We start from the raw sequence: 20,229 nt of genomic DNA on the forward strand, positions 1-20,229 counted from the left end.
CAGTAAGCATCCAGGTTAGCAAATAAAACTTTCCATTAATCACTCGATACAGTGGGCATCCTAAAGGCGCAGTGGACCTCCCTAAACAGTTAACCGGAAACACTTTCTCGCACTGACTTCCTCAAGAGCAATTATCAGCCACCAGCTCCGCACGCTGACGGAAGTGCCCTGCAGAACAGAGGCTTTGAGCATCTAGGACATAAACGTTCCGCCCTTCCCCGTCTCCCACACTCACTCGACGCCGCGGTCCAAGGAATTCTACGGATAAAAGCAACCGGCGGAGCCAGCGTCAATCCGCGTCTCACTGCCGAGGCGGCCATGTCGAGAAGAAAAGCGTCAGCGAGCTCAGGTCGCGACACCGGAAGAACCTGCTGAGTCACAAGCTGGGACATCTACTTCCGGGTCAAGGGCTTCGCGGTTTCGACATGGGGAAGATGGCGGCTGCCGTCGGGTCCGTGGCCATGCTGGCGACCGAACCCGGGGAAGACGCCTTCCGGAAACTCTTCCGCTTCTACCGGCAGAGCCTGCCCGGGAGCGCAGACCTGGGAGCGGTCATCGACTTCTCGGCGGCGCACGCGGCCCGAGGCCCGGAGTCCCCAAGGTAGGGAGGGAGGAGCCGTGCGCCCGCGCCCTGGAGGGCCTCGCCGACGTGCCAGCCGCCGGGCGGTTGTGCTGGGATCCCGGCCGCCCTGCGCGCAGCGGGCTGCCCACCGCCCCCAGAGCGCTGTCCTGCAGCTTTCTCCGCCGGTCCCCCGCGGCCTCGCTCATAACCCCCGGGGATTGCTGGTGTTTCCTATAACTGTCCAGTGAATGAATGCACATGCGTTATTTTGCCTCAAACCCCGCATATCTTCCTGGAGGTCAGGGTAGGCCTGCCGCCTCAATAAACCCGACCATCGGATGAGTCTGGTAGACGAGACCCTGCCTTTCCTGAGGCTTTGAGGGATTTTGAAATAATCCCCCGAATGAAAGTGGATGTCAAATGAGTATGTCTAAAGTCTGAACAGTGCACCTTATTTGTGCTTCTCCTGTGTGAAAAGAACATAATGAGAAGTGAGTGGGGGCGGGGTGGCACAACTGTAGAACTGTAGTCTGGATATATTTTCCTTAGCCACTTTGTAAGTTTGCCTTGTTTTGTTGAGACAGGGTCTCATTTTGTAGTCCAGACTACGTAGACTCAGACTCATAGCAACCCTCCTTACTCAGCCTCCCAAGTACTGTGATTACAGGCATGAGCGGTATACCATGCCAGGCATCCTTTGTTGTCACAGGGAGAAGATGTGATACTTCATTTGGCCTTAGTTTTGTGCAGGAATGCCCAAACGGGACATTCTTCACAAGCACAGAGCTAGAGAAAATCTGAATGCTATAGTAACTCCCTACTTGTGGAGAACATTTTTAGCAAAAATGGTCTTAAAGTTGTCAGAGTCGCATAGGGAAAGTGTGCACCCTAAAATTAACGTTTAACTGAGAAAAGTTCTTCAGACCTTCAGCTTCATTTATTTATATTTTACCATAATGCAAATGTACTTTTAGAATGTAAGCCGCCTGAGAATGAGACATTGTGTATACAGCACAGTACTTTAAAAAGCACTCAGAAATATAGTATGTGAAGAGTAAATGAAAGCTTGGGTTTTCAGTTCCCCCACCTAAAGCAGATTATAAGTAGCAAATTGGAAAAGCTGCTGCTATTACAGGACCTCAGATGAGAACAGCAGGACATGGGACATCAAGTGACGGCTACCAGAATGGCAAGAGAAAGCAAAACTTCAGAGCTCAATGGTTGCTGGGCTTGATGGTGCACAACTTTAATCCCAGCATTCCAGAGGCAGAGGCAGTCAGATCTCTGAGATGGAGGCCAGCCTGGTCTACATAGCAAGTTTCAGGCCAGCCTTGGCTATAGGGAGACTCTCAAGAAGACAAAAAAAAAAAAATCAAGCTCAGCAGTTTGGTTCATTAAGCTCCTAAACCTGCTTTAGCTCTGAGAACACTGCTGAACTATAATGCAGTATTAAGTAGTGCCTATTTCTCACTGGTTAAGAACATACTGAATATGGCTTGAAGATGTGATCTCATGACTTATCAGGCCACCTTTGCTGCCATGTCTCCCCTGCCATTAGGGGCTCTAACCCTCTGGAACCATAAACTCTTCCTTCTATAGGTTGCTTTGGTCAGTGTTTTATCATAGCAACAGAAAAGTAACTAATACAGAAGTTAGTTCCAGAGAGTGGGCTGTTGGCTGTGAAGAACCTGACCATTTGGGGTTTGGGAGCAATGTGGTATGGAAGTGTCTCAGAGTGTCTCATGTTAATCAAAACTCAGTTTTCACTAACTTGAAGCATGGATATGGGAAGTGACAGTGAGTAAAAGAATATGAACAAAAAGAAATTATCAGAAACTGAGAATCTCCTTTCTTCCCCCCCCCCCCCTTGAATAGGGTTTATTTTTATCCCAGACCCATTCCTCCCAGGATACCAGTGGCACTGGGTAAAACAGTGCCTTAAGCTCTATTCCCGGAAACCCAGTGTATGTAACCTGGACAAGCACATGACTAAAGAAGAGACCCAATGCAGGCGTGGTAGCACACACCTTTAATCCCAGCACTCGGGAGGCAGAGGCAGATGGATCTCTCTGAGTTCAAGGCCAGCCTGGTCTACATAGTTCCAGGTCAGCTGGGGCTACAGGGACACCCTGTCTCAAAAAGACCAGAAAAAAAAAAGAGACCCAAGATCTGTGGAAACAGAGCAAAGAGTTCTTGAGGTAAGTCTATCAGTCAGTAGGATCTTCTCAGATCTTTGAAGAAACGGTTCTATAATAATGCTGTGAAAGTGGGTTGTTTTTTCTCATTTCTACAAATTAGTACAATTCTGTTGTTTTCCCAAGAACATTTGGATAGATACTTTGACAGTTAATATTAGACTGAGATCAGTTTTAAAGATTTGCTTACCATAGTTTAGATAGTAAGTTCATCCACATTCATCATCACATGATCCACTTTATTTAGCTTCACTCCTTTTTTGTACTTAACGTGAACTCCTCCAAAGACTTTATAGTATCCTAGGAAAACATATCCCTGGTAGCTCTCCTGTTCTCCTACATGGAGTTACCATAGAACAGTTGTTGCTCATGGAAGGACTGGTATTTGTTTCTTGGTGGTGTTTCGGCATTCATTCCACAAATACTCATTGGCTGATCAGTTGGGTACCAGGCATGATGCTCCACACTGGAGACACAACACTTAATATCATGCTCTCTTTGTACTCAACATACAGACAACACTTAATATCATGCTCTCTTTACACTCAAAAGGGAATAGTCTGTTGTAGGAATTATCTACAAGAATAATTACAATAGAGCTGAGAAACTGTTACAGTAATGGTTAGAAAAACACTGAGGGAACAGAGGGAGAAAGAATAATTCTTTTAAACAGGATGAAGGTGTCAAAAATGTGAGGCTTTTTTTTTACTGCATCTATTCATCTTTTTTCTTACTGTCCATTTGAACTATCAGCAATGATTAGAAGTTTGTCAGATGGAAAAGTAAAAGGGCTGACTAGGTATAAAACAGCAGAAGCAGATAAACCATGTTTCGGCATATCCGTAGACCTTACCTGACTCCATGCTCATGGCCAGGCAAGGGGGACAGTGTATGCAAGAGTAATTGGAGTTCTTGCAAGTTCTAACCAGCTTAATCAATAACTGGGTAAATTGCAGTACTCCAACATTCGTTCTCCTGCTTCATCTCATCTTGTGATTTTTATGCTAGGCAGTAAGTGGAATTTAATCTCTGTTCTTTTATTTCCTTTCTAAAAAAAAAAAAACCAGATCCTATCCTATCATTGATTTTTGTGGTTTCATGGATAGAAACATTCACATACGTAATTTGGCAGGTACAGGTTTAGAGTGTATATGTTACCATGAGAATGGTCACGTACATGGTTGGAATAGTGTGTAGAGAATGCTTTCTGGAGGTTGTCGTGTGTAGGGTTGGGAAAACATGAAGTGGGCACAGTGAGTGGGACCAAATTGTCCAGGGTTCATAATAGAGCACTAGCTCTAGAGTCATATAGCCTGTATTCACATCCTGGTTCAGCTCCTTACTAGCTGTGAAAGCCTGAGCAAGTTTCTTAACTTTTTCTTACTGAATAGTATGCATATATTTGAGAACCTTGGAAGAAAGCCTGTTGAAACCATTATACCAACTTGGTGTCCCATCTGGCCTCAGTAGCTTTAATGGTGCCATCAGCTATCAATGCTGATTCTAAGAAAGAAATAGATTTATTTATGTTCATGGAGAAAGAAGCTGTAAAGTTTGGTGGTTTTCCTTTAAAGCATTCTTGGTCATAAGTTGGGTGTGTAGGAACAGTGAGGGAAGCCTTTCCTGTCCTTCAGTTTTTAGTGCTACCTTAGAACTATGAGCAAAGTAAGATCAGGACTGAATGAAATTAGCTTATTATAAACCAGCCTTTATTTTCAAGTAATTTATTCTTTCTCTTCTGATATGTAACTATAGAAATCCCAGCTGCCTTCTGAGCTAGCTCAGATGGACCTGTGTATTAAATCATCCAGTAGACAATGGTGAGATGCTTTTTTTTTTTTTTTTTTTTTTTTTTTAAAAAAAAAAAAAAAAAATTTTTGTCTAATAAATTAGCAAAAATAACAGATGTGATGGTCATACCTTATGCTGTCAAGGACTAGAAGAAATTGATAGGCTGAGAACTTGTACTGGCAGTAAAAATCGATTGGGTCTCTAGTTCCCATCCTGTGACTGTGTGGTGTGTGTTTCCATTATCTCTAGTGGGAAATGCCAGTGTTAGATGGGATAAGCCATTCCAGGTATTCAAGTCATGACCCCTCAGTCATGTGAACAGTGCTCAACGCTGTCTCCACTTTCCCCAAAGTCTGTCAGAGTGGAAAGTGTCTACTGTTCAGAACATTTGCCTTAAGATTCTGATTATCTACCCCAAAATCCTCCCACTTTGAGAACTAGGAACAAGAAGCCCTCTTAGAATCCTTTTACTCTTAACTCTGTGGAATTTCATCATCGCTTTAATTAGGAAATGAAGAAGTAATGCATGAATTTAGCAGAAAAATAGGGCTTCACAGAGTGATGGCATTTCAGCTGTGCACTTTCTTCAAAGGTAGTATAGCTAGAAAGTTATACAGAAGTAGAATTATTAGGGCTGGGAATATAGCTCAATGGTAGAGTGCTTCTAGCATGCACAAGGCCTGGGGTTCTTAAGAAAGTATGTGGGAAGCCAGGCATGGTGGCACATGTCTTTAATCCTAGCACTCAGGAGGCAGAGGCAGGCAGATCCCTATGAGTTCGAGGCCAGCCTAGATCTCCATTAGTGAATCCAGGCCACCTGCGGTTAGGGGAGACCTTGTCTCAAAAAGACCACCCCCCAAAAAAAGAAAGTGTGTGGGGATACAACATTTAAGGGCAAGCGTCTTTATTGCATCCTTGTTCCTTCTAGAGAAAATAATGGGAAACAGCCTGAGTTCATCAGCAGGCCACCAGATTAATCAAGTGTGCTATCCTATCCCAGCCAGTAGAATTCAACTGCTAAAAAACCTTAACTAAAACTATTGGAGATGCAGTAGGCATTAAAGTCATATTAAACTCTGTCATTTCTCGCCATCTCTAACCTAATAACCTTAGTCCAAGTCCAGATCCCTGGAGCTCACTGGCCAGCTGGTCTAGCCTACTTGGTGAATTTCAGGCTAGTGAGAGACCCTCTCTCAGAAAAAGAAGGTAGGATCCAGGAATATAGCTTGGTTGGTAAAGTGCTTGCCACATAAGCATGAGAATTTAAATTCAATTTCTGGCCCCCATGTAAAAAAATTCAAGCACAGTAGCACTCACTGATAAGCCCAGTGCTAGGGAAGTGGAGACAGATGGATCCCTGGGGCTCACCTGCATGCCTAATCAGCAAGCCCCAGGGTCTTCTGTTGAGAGACCCTGCCTCACAAAAACAAGGTAGACCACTTGCACATGAATATACACACACAAATAAGTAGATCATTAGCCAAATGATTGAATTCAGTCTTGAGGCCTTACCCATCACTTAGCCCTCTAATCATGTAATTGACTTTTGCAGAATGACCAGCCACATCCTGAATCATCTTCTTAGCATAAACCCAGGTGTGGTGCAAGGGCCTACCATGATGAACAGTGAGGCAGCTATCACTCAGGGAATCCTGAGGGTTTAGAGGGAGTGTGGCTCAGTGATAGAGCACTTGCCTGACATGCACGAGGCCCTGAGTTTGATCCGCAGGACCAAGAGCGTTACCTCCAGAACCAGAGAAAAGGGCCAGATTCTTTGTCATGTAACACCATCACATTTTCATAAATCTAAAACTGGTGCTGTCGCCTGGAAGACCTAGGAGTTCTGGCTCCATGACCTCTAACCTCATTTCCTAACATTCCTTTGCACTATTCTTGTCTAGCCACACTAGACATGTCTGGCCTTCACTGCTGTTCCATAAACTTATCAGCTGCTTAGATTCTTTGTACATCACTGTTCTGGCTACCTAGGAAGCTCTGCCCTTACATTCCTCTGGCTTCCTTCCATTAGGCCTTCTAATGTATAACAGAAGTCATACCTTATTCAATCCAGAATAGTCCCCTTACTTTGGATCCTCTTTTTTTTTTTACAACTTTCGCAGACGTGAGACTATTTTTTTAATTTTGGTATTTTGAAACAAGTTTCCACACTGTGGCCCAGGCACTCCTGGAACTCCTCTTGATCTTCCTGTCTCACTCAGCCTCCCAAGTTCTGGAATTTCAGGCCATGAGTCACTGTAATCAGCTCTCTATTGCCTATTTTTTTAATTGTTCTTTTGGCTGGCCTCCCAAGTGCTGAAGTTATAGGTGTGGACCACCACACCCAGCTCTTTCTTTTTTTAGGGCAGGAGTTGTCACTATGTTTCCCTGTCTAGCCTCAATGTCATGATCCTCCTAGCTCAACCTCTTGAGTGCTGGTTTCAAAAATTCTTTAAGAATAGGGCAAGATGCCAGGTGTGGTGGCGTTCACCTTTAATCCCTACACTTGGGAGGCAGAGTGCAGAGTTCAATGCCAGCCTGGTCTACATAGTAAGTTCTAGGACAGCTGGGGCTACAGGGAGACCCTGTCTCAAAAAAAAAAAAAATAGAGCAAGGGACTGAGGGTGTAACTCAATGATAGAGCTCAAGGCTCTGGGTTTGATCTACGACACTACCCAAAAAAATGGGGCTAGAGAGATTTCTCAGCAGTTAAGAGTACTTGCTATCTTGCAGAGGACCTGAGTTTGGTTCCCAGCACCCACTAGGCAAGTTCACAACCACCTATAACTCTAGCTCCAGGGGATCCAGCACCTTATTCTGGCCTCAAACACACACACACACACAATTTTTTAGGTATAAGGGGAAGTCTAAGATGAAATAAAGTAGCTTAGTTTTAGCTTTTATATGTTAGCTTCTAAAATACTTTGGGGCGGGGGATGGTATTTTTGAGACAGAATCTCCCTGTAACCCCAGCTGGCCTGGAAATCACTATGTAGACCAGGCTAGCCTTGAACTCACAGAGATCCACCTGCCTCTGCCTCCGGAGTGCTGGGATTAAAGGTGTGAGCTATCATACCCAGCCTAGCTTCTGAAATACTTTATATCCATTTTGCGTGTGAAGGCCTTTTTACCAATACATTCCATGTAGAGACAGAATTAGTCCCTTTTTGCTCCTTTAAAACTTTGGTTGAGGTTTTTATTCTTATTTTTATTTTATGTGTATGAGTGTATTACCTGCATGTGTGTAAGTGTACATGTGTCATGCAGTGCCTGCAGAGGTCAGAAGAAGGCGTCCAATCCCCTGGAACTGGAATTACAAATGGTTTTTAGCTGCCGTGTGGGTGCTGGAAATTGAACCCGGGTCCTCTGCAAAAGTAGTCAGTGCTCTTAACCACCGAGCCATCTCTCCAGCCCCAAGATTTTTATTCTTAAATATGTGGAAGTGTTAAAACATGTATGTAAGTCAAGAGGAAGAAACAAGGGGCTAGAGAGATGACTCAGCAGTTAAGAGCACATGCAGCTCTTGGAGAGGACTTGAGTTGGGTTCCCAGCACCCTTGTCAGGCATGTCATGGCCTATAACTCCAGTTCCAAGGGGATCCAATGCCTCTGGCCTCTGCAGGCACCTGCACTATGCCTGTACCCACACACATACACATAATTAAAAATAATAAAATAAATATAATAATAATGATAAAATAATAAATAGTAATAAAAGAGGAACAAATAATCTCAGAGGGAAGTTTGAAAATATGAGAAGGAACATCTTCAATGGAAGAAGACCTAAGAGGCTGTCAGGAAATGGGATGTAGTACGGCTAGAGAATGACTTGACCTTGGTGGAGATAACTGGACCACTTCTGAAACCAGAGAAAGATAGGTAGAAAATTTAGAGATGTTTGGCAGTGTGGCTGAGAAGAGATGGTGTTTTACTGGGACATTGGGTCAAGCTGCTTTCCTCATTATCCTAGAAAGAAAAATAAGAGCAAAACTGAGGGCTTGAGATGTGTGGAGTACAGGGCAGATGCTGGGAGCTGGGGGTTTCTGGTTGAAAAGGGAAAGAACTAGAAACAGCTCAGTGAAAGAACATGGCTCTAGGACAAGAAGTCGGAGTTCGGGTTGAAAGAAATGAGAGACTAGGAGAAGAGGGAGGAAAGAAAACTGGTCTCAGGAAGGAGGCAGTTATGAAGGACAGTTGCCAGGCCTTTGAATAGACTTGGAAATAAATTACAGTAGGATTTGGGGGTTTTATCCCAAATCTTCAGCTTACTTTCAGCACCCAGACAGCAGAGAGCAGACAATGGCTCAGAGTTCATCTCCACCCAGTTAGGCCTCACTTAAAAGAACATGATTGCTAGAAAAACGCCAACACTTACATAAAGCACTTAGCCATGACAAAAACAGCAAACTGCTGTGTGAGCACATTGACCAGGGGAGAAGGTGGCCAGCCCAGCCATCCATCATCCTCCTGCTGGTGCCTGGAGGAAGCAGCAGGGGCAGAGAGCAGAGCATGTTTCTGTTTGCTGTGGAAACCAGTAATTAGAGCCATGCAGTTTTGGAAAACATTATTTTGAATAATTGGATAGAGATTTAAAATTAGACTAGATGCCAGCATATTTCCTACTTTGTTCTGGGTGGATGTGGTGCTCTGTCAGCACTGCTGCTTCTTGATCTGAAGAGTGAAAAACCCACCTTTCAGAGATCCCTTGGTGTTTTCTACTTAACAGTGATCTGGGAGCATGGTAAATTTGGTTTGGCCTATACTATCCCAGTGTTTGATAACGAAATTGCTATCCAAGAGGCCCATGGGAACAAGAGGGAGGGGAGTCCCTCAGTATTGAAGCACCAAGATTTAACAAATGGCCAATCCTAGCAGTTGGAAGTCTTGTTAACAGTTATTGCTCCTTTCCTTCTAGAAAATAAAGATCTAACCATTGAAATCCAGCTCTCAGAAGAGGGTATGTAACGAGTGCTAGAATCTTATACCCTCATGGGACTAATACATTGTATAATTTATTACCCCCTAAATGGCTCATACACTCAAAAATCACAACTTTCCTTCCACTAAGCAAATATTAAGCGATTTTTTCCTTTGTGTTATGCAAAGTGGCATTAAAGTTTTTGAGAGTAAGACTCTTCTCTAGCTTTTTGTACATTTCCTGTACCACTGTCCCTACAGAATGTGAGACAAAGTTCAAAGTCTTCCTTACAGTAATATAGTTAAGATGAAAAGGTATTTTCATAGGGGAGGGGGGGGTAACTGCTCATGCTTTCCACTCTAATTTTGGTAATTTTTGATAATAATACGTGTATGTGTTAATTATAATAATGTATGCCCCACTAGTAAAGAATATGAGACCAAATCTTCTTTAAATTAACTTTCTATTTTTGTGTGATATGTGTGAGTGCCAGGCACCCATGTGCCACTGTGTGCATGTAGAGGTCAGGGGACTACTTTCAAAATTCACTTCTCTCCGGCTGTGGAATCCAGACATTGAACTCAGGCCATCAGGACTTGAGCAGCAAGTGCTTTTACCTCCTGAGCCACCTTGCTGGCCCAGAGACTGAATCTTTTGGTGCAAAAGCAGTTGGTTGCTGACTTGTCAAGTGTCTAAAATACTAGCAACTTCTGAATCATTTCCACAGCAGCTGAATTGTTGTCTTTATGGCTCAACTCAATCTGGTTTTGATATGATGGTATGGATTATTTGTCAATAATAAAATGATCTATTATCGACTAGAATAAGATGAAAGGGGAGATGTTTTGTTTTGTTTTGTTTTGTTTTGTTTTGTTTAGGCTCTAACTGGAATAGTGGTTCTCAAAGTCGAGCTCCTAGACAGCAGCATCAGCATTCCCAGCCTGCTGAATGTGAATGTTTTCATGTGCCAGCACGCAGGCCCCTACATTAACCAGATGCACATTGTTTAGGAACGTTAGATGAAAACTAAGTGGGATACAAATGATATTTTAGTTTCTTTTCCTGTTGTAATGAAATACCCTGACAGGAAGCTGGAGGATGGCTTAGCAGGTAAAGGACTTAACACACGATCCTGGTGACCTAACCTTGATCCCTAGAATACACGTAAAGGTGGGAGAAGAGAACCAACTCTATGTAGTTGTCCTCTGACCTCCACATGTGTGTCCACACACAATAATACTAATTAATAAAATATTTTTAATGCCATGACAAGCAAGCATGGTGGTGCGCACCTTTAATCCCAGCACTCAAGAGGCAGAGGCGGGCAGATCTCTCTTAATTCAAGGCAACCTGGTCTACATAGTGAATTTCAAACCAGCTGGGGCCACAGGGAGACCTGGATGGATGGTTGGTTGGTTGGTTGGTTTTTTGAAAAAGCAACATAAGGGAGAAAAGGTTTTGTTTGGAGTTTTGGGTTGGGAGTTTTTGGCTCACGGGTATGGTCCTGGTCCATCATAAAGGAGAAGTCAGAGAGGCAGGAGTCTGAAGGAGTTGGTCTTGTCTCATCTATAATCAGAAAAGAAAGTGGTGAACATGTGAATCTTAGTGCTCAGCTAGCTTTTTCCACTTATATCACCCAAGTCTCACCCACAATCCAGATGGGTCTTCCCACACCAGTTAATGTAATCAAGATAATCCCCAACAGGCACAGTCAGAGGCCCATCTCCCAAGTGATTCTAGGTTTTGTCAGGTTGACAGTTAAGACTGTCACAGGTAAGTTCTATAGAAAGTTTGTTACAACTCTTCCCTTGACTATACAGGTACTTGGAGCACCTCTAATACTAAATTCTCAATTCCAATCTTACATTCTTAACTTTACCCTCTTGAAAACATCCCAACCATTAACTACGAAATCCATGAACCTAGAAATGAGACTGTATTTATTTCTGTCTTGTTACTAAAATAGAATATCTTCATCAGAGGAGAACACTAAGGAAGTCTTTATTTGTATCCTTATGTGAATAAATGGTGGACTCAGATTATATTAATAATAACATTGCAAGAGCTGGAGAGACAGCTCAGCAATTAAAAGCATTGTGTGCTCTTATAGAGGACCTGGATTTAGTTCTCAGCACCTACATGGCTGCTTACAACCAGGGGGATATGAAACCCTCTGGCCTCTGAGGGTATTGCATGGCATGGGTTCATTTACATACATGCAGGCAAAATACTTTTACACACACACAAAATAAGAATATTGGGGCTGGAGAGCTGGCTCAGTGGTTAAGAGCACTGACTGCTCTTGCAGAGGATCCGGGTTCAATTCCTAGCACCCACATGGTAGCTACGAACCATCCTTAACTCCAGTTCCAGGGGAATCCGAAGCCCTCTTTTGACCTTTACAGCATCACACGACTCGGGTGCGCTCACATACATGCAGGTAATACACTGTACACATAAAATAAAAATAATAAAGCCAGGCATGGTGGCGCACGCCTGTAGTCCCAGCACTTGGGAGGTAGAGGCAGGCAGATCTCTGTGAGTTCAAGGCCAGCCTGGTCTACATAGTGAGTTCCAGGACAGCTGGGGCTATAGGGAGACCCTGCTTCAAAAACAAAAAACTAAATAAAATATTAAAAAAGAATATTAAATAGTGTGACTATTATAAAGAATATTAAATAATGTTTACTTTGGTAAAATGTTTGTCAGCTAATGTCAGTCACTGGCCAAGCCTTACATATCATTTCCTCTAGATTATTACTTATCTGTCTCTTGTGTTGAGGGTCCCCAAGATCACGCTTAAATTCCATAATTGACCTTGAGTCAGGGTATTCAGTGTGTAATTGTACTCATTCAGATAAACTTTATCACAATGAAAGCATATACAGTGAAAAAGCAAAGGTGCATGGAGCAGAAGCCCTAGGAAAGTCAGGCATGAGCTTCTAAAAGTCTTTGCCCAGGGAAGAATCAACTCTGCTCAATTGTCACAACAGTGAGTTCTGACAAAATGTGTACTGTCCATCAGAGAAGCTCCTGTCTGCTTTTCTCTTCTGTTTATTTGTGGGTTGTTTTTTTTTGTTTTATTGGGGTTTTTTGGGGTTTTTTTTTTTTTTTTTTGGTCTTTCTGAGACAGGGTCTCCCTGTAGCACCAGCTGTCCTGGAACTCACTATATAGACCATGCTGGCCTTGAAATCACAGAGGTCTGCCTGCCTCTGCCTCCCAAGTGCTGGGATTAAAGGCGTGCGCCACCACACCCGGCTATTTATTTGTTTTTTATGTGTATGAGTATATTGCTTGCGTGTGTGTAAGTGTAACTGTGTCATGCAAAGCCCACAGAGGTCAGAAGAACGTATCCTCTAGAGCTGGAGTTAGGGACGGTTGTTAGCCATCAGGTGGGTACTCAGAATCAAACCTGGGTCCTAACCACTGAGCAATCTCTCCAGCCCCATCCTGCCTGCTTTTCCATGGGCTGGTCACATAGGCAGTCTCTGCCTGCCATGCAGCAAACTTCTGAACTCTCAGAAGAAAATCAAGTGTTCACTATAAAATCTATATTGTTTACATGAACAGTCAAGGTATAGTATTTCCTCTTGTCAGTTAAAGACTGGTGTGAACCTCCCGAAGTACCTAGTTCCATGTGCCTGCCAAGAGCCATCATTGTAAGCAGGCCTTTGAAAGGATATTTGGGTTATCTCTGTCTCTTTTCTGTACATGTGTCTCCAGAGTTCTCTGGGTCTCTTACACTATCAGGCAAACCATATAACATATCTTTATGTACATTTATTATTATCATGGTGGGGGGGTGACTTACAAAGACACAAACACCCAGTGCCTTGCTCAGCGCTCAGCTCGTCACCGCCCAGCTCTGAGCCATGGCTCAAGAGCTCACCATATGTGATCATTCCCACAGCACACCCATAGTCACTGCTAGCTTTCACCCATGCCTCAGGGGCCAGTCCATTCTGTGCCAGGCCATTCTGTTCCTAAGTATACCCCAGCTTCCTGGTGGCTTGCAGCTTTGGTCCCAAGATGGCGCCACAGGCCCCTCCTTCTGAAGCTAACTCTCCATGGTCAACTTTCCGCAGCAGGCCCTGCCCCTTGGAGGAACCAGGACCCCTGGGGAACAACACATGTGTCCTAAGAAAGTCAGTACTTTGTTCCATTCCTTTTATCACTCACTGGTCTTGATGTATGTCTGTGTCATGCTATCCTTCTTAGAATGTGAACTCTTGTGAGGACAAATAGATCTGTAAACTGTCAGACATCAAGATGAATGCCACTTACACTGGACCTCAGGAAATCCTTCACTCTTGGCTTGAGTGCCCACTGTAACACAGCCGGTTGAAATGCTGGCTAGTTTTTGGTGGCATGTACAACTCTCCTCTACACCAAAGTGATCAGACCCAGACTTAGGGCTCCCTGGAGGGCTGGGCTGTTCATTCTATTAAGTACTTCCTTTCACTGCCTTGAGTTTCCTCTCACTTCTACTTAAATCTCACATGTGGTGTTTCCTGTCTAAATGTAAATTCTTTAAAAGAATCTGACTGTTCTGTTTTGCTTTTGTTTCACTGAGAAGTCTCACTATTTAGTTCAGGCTGTCCTCAAACTTGAGGTAGTTCCCCTGCCTAAACCTCTTGAATGCTAGGATTACAGGCTAGGATTACAGAGCTAGGATTGGCATTGGGGAGTGGTTAATGATGATACACATTACGTAGAGAAAACTTTAAATGAGGAGACCTAACATTCCTCGTATTTTAAATATCTCAAACAGTCTTTATTAGGCGGCGGGGGGGGGGGTGTTTTGAGTCAGGATCTCCCAGTCCACCAACTGGACTGGAACTCACAGAGATCTACCTGCCTTTGCCCCCCGAACACTGGGATTAAAGACCTGTGCCACCAAGCCTGGCCCAAACAGGCTTCTTTGGGAAAGAATAGTTAATCACGTTTTGATCAAAAAAGATAGAATTGTAGAAAAGCCCTTCTCTGTTTTACAGAAACCTCCTGTGGTCTGAACAGCATGTGACACAGTGGCAAAAACCAAATCAATTTCAGTAGTGCATTAATTGTTGTTTAAGCCTCAATTATCTAAGCTGTGTTACACAGGGTTGAGCAAATCATGTTAAGCCAGTTAGTTTTGATTATATACTACATTTTGCCAAACTTTCTTCCCAACCTGCAGTTCTGTGAAGCCAGCAGACTATCATTATAGATATGGTAATAACTGTGATTAATCATACCCCATTTGTAGCAAACCACATTGACAATATTCAGCCATATTTGCTGTTGACCATAGTGCTCCTGCTCTCGTTTCCCACTTTTTTTTCCCTGTTACTCTTGTCTTATCAGTATTCATAGGCTAGAGACTTGCTCAGTCAAAGTGCTTGTCATACAAGCATGGGGACCTGAGTTTGAGTCCCAGCACCCATATAAAAAGTCAGGTGCAGCAGCACACACATGAAATTCCAGCACTGGAGAGATGGAGACAGGAAGATTGCTGGTGAGCTCTAGGTTTAGTAAGTGAGAGACCTTGTCTCAAAAATAGAGAAAAATGTTTGACTTTGACCTCTGGCCTCCACACAGGTGTATACACACGTACCACACAAAGCACAAAAAAGAAGAAAGAGATTTGATTGATCCCATTCAGAGGGTTTAGAACTAAAAAGTAGAAATTGGAAAGGCTAATTTTTCTTTTATTATTCTCATTACTGTGTTCTCATTTCCCCTACCAACCCTGGCTCACAGCTTAGACTAAATGTATGGACTCTGAGGTCCATGTAAAAGGCTATTTCTGCTATTTAAGATGAATAAATCCTCTTTTGTTGCCATTCTTTGCAGGTATAAAGAAGTGAATAAATAGGGATCACGAAGTCTACTAGAGAAACTTCTAGGTGACCCTGGGCTACCATTATACCTCAGATAATAAGGTATTGGGCTTTTCTTTATTCTTCTGTTACACATTTATAGTTTCTTGGGCTTCTTTCTAGACAAGCTTAAAATATATATCACTGTGGAATCATACCTTTGATCCTAGCACTCAGGAGGCAGAGGCAGAGGCAGGCAGATCTCTGTGAGTTCCAGGCCAGCTGGGGCTACAGGGAGACCCTGTCTCAAAAAGAAACACACACATACACACACACACACACACTCACACACACACACACACCTATATAGTGAGTTCCAGGACACACACACACACCCCTCCCAGCTGGGGCTACAAGGAGACTGTCGTGCCCCTGCCGCTGCCAAAGAAATAACTCAGCAGATCATTATATACCTTTCCCTTCTGACCTGGTTTTCCTCTCAGAGCAAGTGGCCTCTGCCTGTCGATTTCAGGGTTTACAAGCAGAAGCAGATATCGTGAATTACTACTGCCTAGACTCCACTCTGGGGATCCATGTGGACAGATCAGAACTAGATCACTCCAAACCCTTGCTGTCATTCAGGTAAGTTAGTTCCTGGAAGTTCAGGTTGGTTGGTTGGTGGGTGGGTGAGTGAGTGGTTGGCTGGTTGGATGGATGGATGGATGGATGGATGGATGGATGGATGGATGGATGGATGGATGGATGAAGACAGACCTGGAATTCACTGTGTAGATCAGGCTGGCCTGTCCTACCTCTGTCTCCCAAGAGCTGGGATCAAAGGTGTGCACAACCATGCTCAGCTCATACTGAGCTCATACTCACTTTTTGTCATTTAATTTTGGAGAAAGCATTTTTAAAATCTTTATTTATTTATTGTATCTGTATGACTGTTTTGCCCGCATGTAAGTGCAGCTGTGTTGTACAATGCCTGCAGAGGTCAGAAAAGGGCATCAGATCCCCTGGAACTAGAGTTACAGATGGTTATTAGCTGCCTGGTGGATGCCAGGAACTGAGCCCATGCTCTTAACCACTGAGGTACTTCTCCAGTCCTATGCAAGGCATTTTTAAGTCAAATAAAAGATAATGAGCTTTATAATGAAAGGTGTTGTCGTTGCTATGTGTCATACTCAAGTTAGAAGGCCATAAGGCAAGTTGAAATGCCTCATTGGAAAAGTGAAGCAGAGTGAGTAGTTCACTTTGTCTCCCTAAACAGAAGTTTCAGTACATGCAAAAGTGCAGAATCTTAACAAGGAAATGACCTTTCATTGTCTTGTCTTGAGAAATGAAGGAATAGTATGCACAGCAAATGACTCAAGTGAGTTCATCGAAATATTGAAATCTTAAAAGAAGGCATCAATAAAACTCAATTTTTGATTTGCTTACCTACATCATCAGCTTTATTTTGTAGCAGATCTGTATGCTGTCATTTTGTATATATCAGTACCAGATCATATGGGTAGCAGGTCACTCAAAAACATGGGCCGGAAGAGTAAGAACCTGGGGACTGGAAAGGGAGTTCAGGGGTTAAGAGCACTTGCTGTTCTTCCAGAGGACCTGAGTTTGAGTCCCAGGACCCCCATACAGCAATCAAAACACTTCTGCAAACAAAAATAGTCGGGCATGGAAGTGCATGCCTTTAATCCCAGCACTCAGGAGGCAGAGGCAGGCGAGATTTCTGAGATCGAGGCTAGCCTTGTCTACACAGCGAGTTCCAGGCCAGCTGGGTCTACAAGGAGACCCTGTCTCAAAAAGACAAAAAATAAATACATAAATAAATTTTAAAAGTGAGAACTTAAGGGGTGGAGAGATGGCTCAATTTATGAGTGTTTGTTGTACAAACATGAGGACCTGAATGGAATCTTGCAACATCATTTTCCTGTAATCCCAGCACCTAGAAATTGAAGGATCCCTTGGGCTCCAGGTCCAGTGAGAGGTCCTGTCTCAAACGATAAGGTGGGGGCTACAGAGATGGCTCAGTCATTAGGAGCACTTGCTCTTGCAGAGGACCTGAGTTTGGTTCCCAGTACCTACATGGCAGTTATCAACTGCCTATTTATTATTCCAGTTCCAGGAAATACAATTGCTTCTTCTGCTCTCCTTGGTCACCAGGCATACATATGATACACACACACATAAATGCAGACAAAACACTCATACACATAAAAAATAAATATAAGTCAATCTTTTAAAAAAAAAAAAAAAAAGGGGGTTAGGGGGACTGAATTAGCTGGCTCAGCAGGTGAAGGCTGAGCCATCCTGAGTTCAAGCCCCACTATCTATATGGTGAAAGGAGAGAACCAACTCCAGTAAGTTGTCCTCTGACTTCCACACATGCACTGTGATGTGAGCATACCAGCATGCATACACATACACCAAAATAAATGTAATTTAAAATGATAATGCCAGACATGGTGGCACATGCCTATAATCTCAGTACTTGAGAGGCAGAGACAGGCAGGTCTCGGTCAGGTTGAGGCCACCCTGGTCTCTGTAGTGAGTTCTGGGCCAGCTGGGGCTAACAGGAGACCCTGTCTCAAAACAAAAATAATAAATAAAATGACAATAAGATGGAGCCAAGATGACTGAGTGGGTAAAAAGCACTTGAGTAACCAACCAGCCTGATGGCCTAATTCAGTCCCTGGTTCCCACCACAGACAAAAAGAAACAATTCCCAAGAGTTGTCCTCTGGTCTGCATATGTGCACTGTACCACTCATGCAGACACACACACACACACACACACTGTACACACATCATAATAATAAAAAAAATACAAAATTAAAAATGGAAATGTAAGAAGATTGAGGAAGAAATCCAGTATTAAACTCTGGCCTCCACACATAAGTATTCACAGATCAAAATAAATAAGGGGTTGGTAAAATGGCTTAGTGAATAAAGGTGCCTGCTGCCAAGTCCTGTAACCTGAGTTCAGTCACTGGGGTTAGCATGGCAGAAGGAGAAAACTGACTCCTGCAAGTTCTCCTCTGACCTCTCCATACCTACCCTGGTATACACGCATGTTCAAACATTTTTAAAGAGTAACGTACTTATTTTTAATTCATTTTTATGTGTATGACTTTTGTGTACTCTATGCATGTAGATCCTCACAGAAGCCAGAATAGGGCATCAGAGACCCTGGAACTGGAGTTATAGTTGTGAGTCACTGTGTGGGTTCTGGGAACCCAACCTGGGTCCTCTGCAAGAGCAGTAAGGACTTTTAATACTGACCCATACTTCCAATCTCTTTTTTTTTTTTTTCTCCATGTGTATGAGTGTTTTACCTGCATGTATGTAAGTACATTTGTGTGTGCAATGTCCATTGAGGCCAGAGGGTATCAAATCCTTTGGAACTGGAGTTACGCATGGTTGTTAGCTGCCACATTGGTGCTGGGAACCTAGCCCAGGCCCTCTGAGCCATCTCTTCAGCCTCTTAACATGTAATTTTTAAGTTATTTAAGTTAAAAATAAATGTGGGGACTCGAGCAATTATTGAAACTACAACTTTCACAAGTATAATAACAAACTTCCTGTTCTTGTTTTTTGCAGCTTTGGACAGTGCCGTCTTTCTCCTGGGTAGCCTCAAAAGAGATGAGGCCCCCACAGCCATGTTTATGCACAGTGGTGACATCATGGTAATGTCGGGTTTCAGCCGCCTGTTGAACCATGCCATTCCTTCCTTGTGTCTTAACACATCCTGATGGCAAAGGCCTACCTCCCTGCCTAGAGACCACTCTCCCTGCTGACCTCCCCAGAGATTCACTGATTGAGCCCTGTTCGACAGAGGACTGGCAGGTGTGTGCCACCTACTTGAAAACTGCTCGTGTTAACATGACTGTCCAACAGGTACTGGCCACAGACCAGGACTTTCCTTTAGAGCCCATGGAGGAGACAAAGAGAGACATCACCACTGATGGTTCATGCCATCGGGATGACCAGAGTGGTCCATTAAAACGGGCGAGGCTAAATCCTGACAGCTGAGACTTGGAGGTTCCATTCTTTCACTCAGGCAGAACTCATTGTTGATCTCACTGCTGCCTTGGACTGCTTACAGTTTGCTCAGAGAAGTGTTTGACTAGGCCCATTTCTGGTTAGATAGAGGTAGGTATGTGTGTTGGTCGTACCAAGGCCTTATGTTAATCCACAGATTTCTCAGTCTCTGCCGTTACCTCTGAGGGAGGTAGAAGAGAGTGTACATGTCTGTGCAGTGTGAATACCTCCAATTTTATTAATAGGAAATCCAGTAATCCTGTGGCCTCGACAGTTTGTGGTTCTGTAAACCAGCCATTAGAAACTTCCTACCCTCTAGTCATCATCAAATTCTTTGAGCTTTTCATTCTTCTCTCTCACAGAGGAATCTTCAAATGTGGGTAGAATGCTTGCCTAGCGTGCACAAAGCCCTGGGTTCGATACCCAGCGCCACATGAACCCAGTGTGGTGGTGCTTGCCTGTTATCCCAGCACTCCGGAGTAGAGGATCAGAAGTTCAAGGTCATCTTCAGCTACATAATAAGAGGCAACGTGACCTACATGAGATCATGTCCACACGAAAAAATGTTTCCTAAGAAATCACAGCCATCACTTTTACTTAAAGATAAATATATGCAAACCAGAGGAAAGAGGAACAATAGTTTCTGTGTCTTTTAGGTCTGCAAACTCTCCCTGTTGGCTTTTTAATCTATTTTAATTGTTGAACTAAAAGCGTCTGTAGGGTGTTTTCTCCATGAATAAACTTACTCAGTTTTAAATTAAAGATCTGTATCTGTCTTTGAGGGTTAGTATATCAGGGATTAGTTTTCTGCCTCATTTTATTTGCTGAATTGTTCTTGCTATTGAAACCCTCTGGCTGTCTCTGCCCTATACTACCCTGCTCTGCAGGAGTATTCTTTGTGGCTGTCATAAAAAAGAAC

General features: G+C 43.4%; 1 protein-coding gene, 1 long non-coding RNA gene and 1 other non-coding gene across 4 annotated transcripts in view; 2 read left to right on the forward strand and 1 right to left on the reverse strand.

Annotated features, from left to right (window-relative positions):
* The window catches only part of LOC103739492 (SRA stem-loop-interacting RNA-binding protein, mitochondrial), a 9,367-nt gene extending 8,960 nt beyond the window's left edge, over positions 1 to 407 (reverse strand). The window contains exon 1 of the mRNA XM_008839926.3: positions 236 to 407. Coding sequence (XP_008838148.1) covers positions 236 to 392 — 157 coding nt within the window. The 5' untranslated portion in view covers positions 393 to 407. The remainder of the gene's footprint in view (positions 1 to 235) is intronic.
* A 5-nt stretch (positions 408 to 412) lies between these two features.
* Positions 413 to 19,858, forward strand: LOC103739476. Of its 2 annotated transcripts, none has more exons than XR_001872591.2 (5): positions 413 to 601; positions 2,438 to 2,760; positions 15,299 to 15,387; positions 15,768 to 15,906; positions 18,870 to 19,858. It is a non-coding gene; the product is annotated as an uncharacterized LOC103739476 (long non-coding RNA). The 2 variants fall into 2 exon arrangements; XR_003850642.1 differs by having other exon boundaries at positions 414 to 601; positions 15,797 to 15,906.
* On the forward strand, positions 3,590 to 3,726 carry LOC115071613. Its single transcript, XR_003850725.1, has one exon. It is a non-coding gene; the product is annotated as a small nucleolar RNA SNORA58 (small nucleolar RNA).
* Positions 19,859 to 20,229: the final 371 nt, after the last annotated feature.

Source organism: Nannospalax galili, unplaced genomic scaffold, assembly GCF_000622305.1.
Source record: "Nannospalax galili isolate Female #2095 unplaced genomic scaffold, S.galili_v1.0 scaffold330, whole genome shotgun sequence".
Taxonomy (NCBI): domain Eukaryota; kingdom Metazoa; phylum Chordata; class Mammalia; order Rodentia; family Spalacidae; genus Nannospalax; species Nannospalax galili.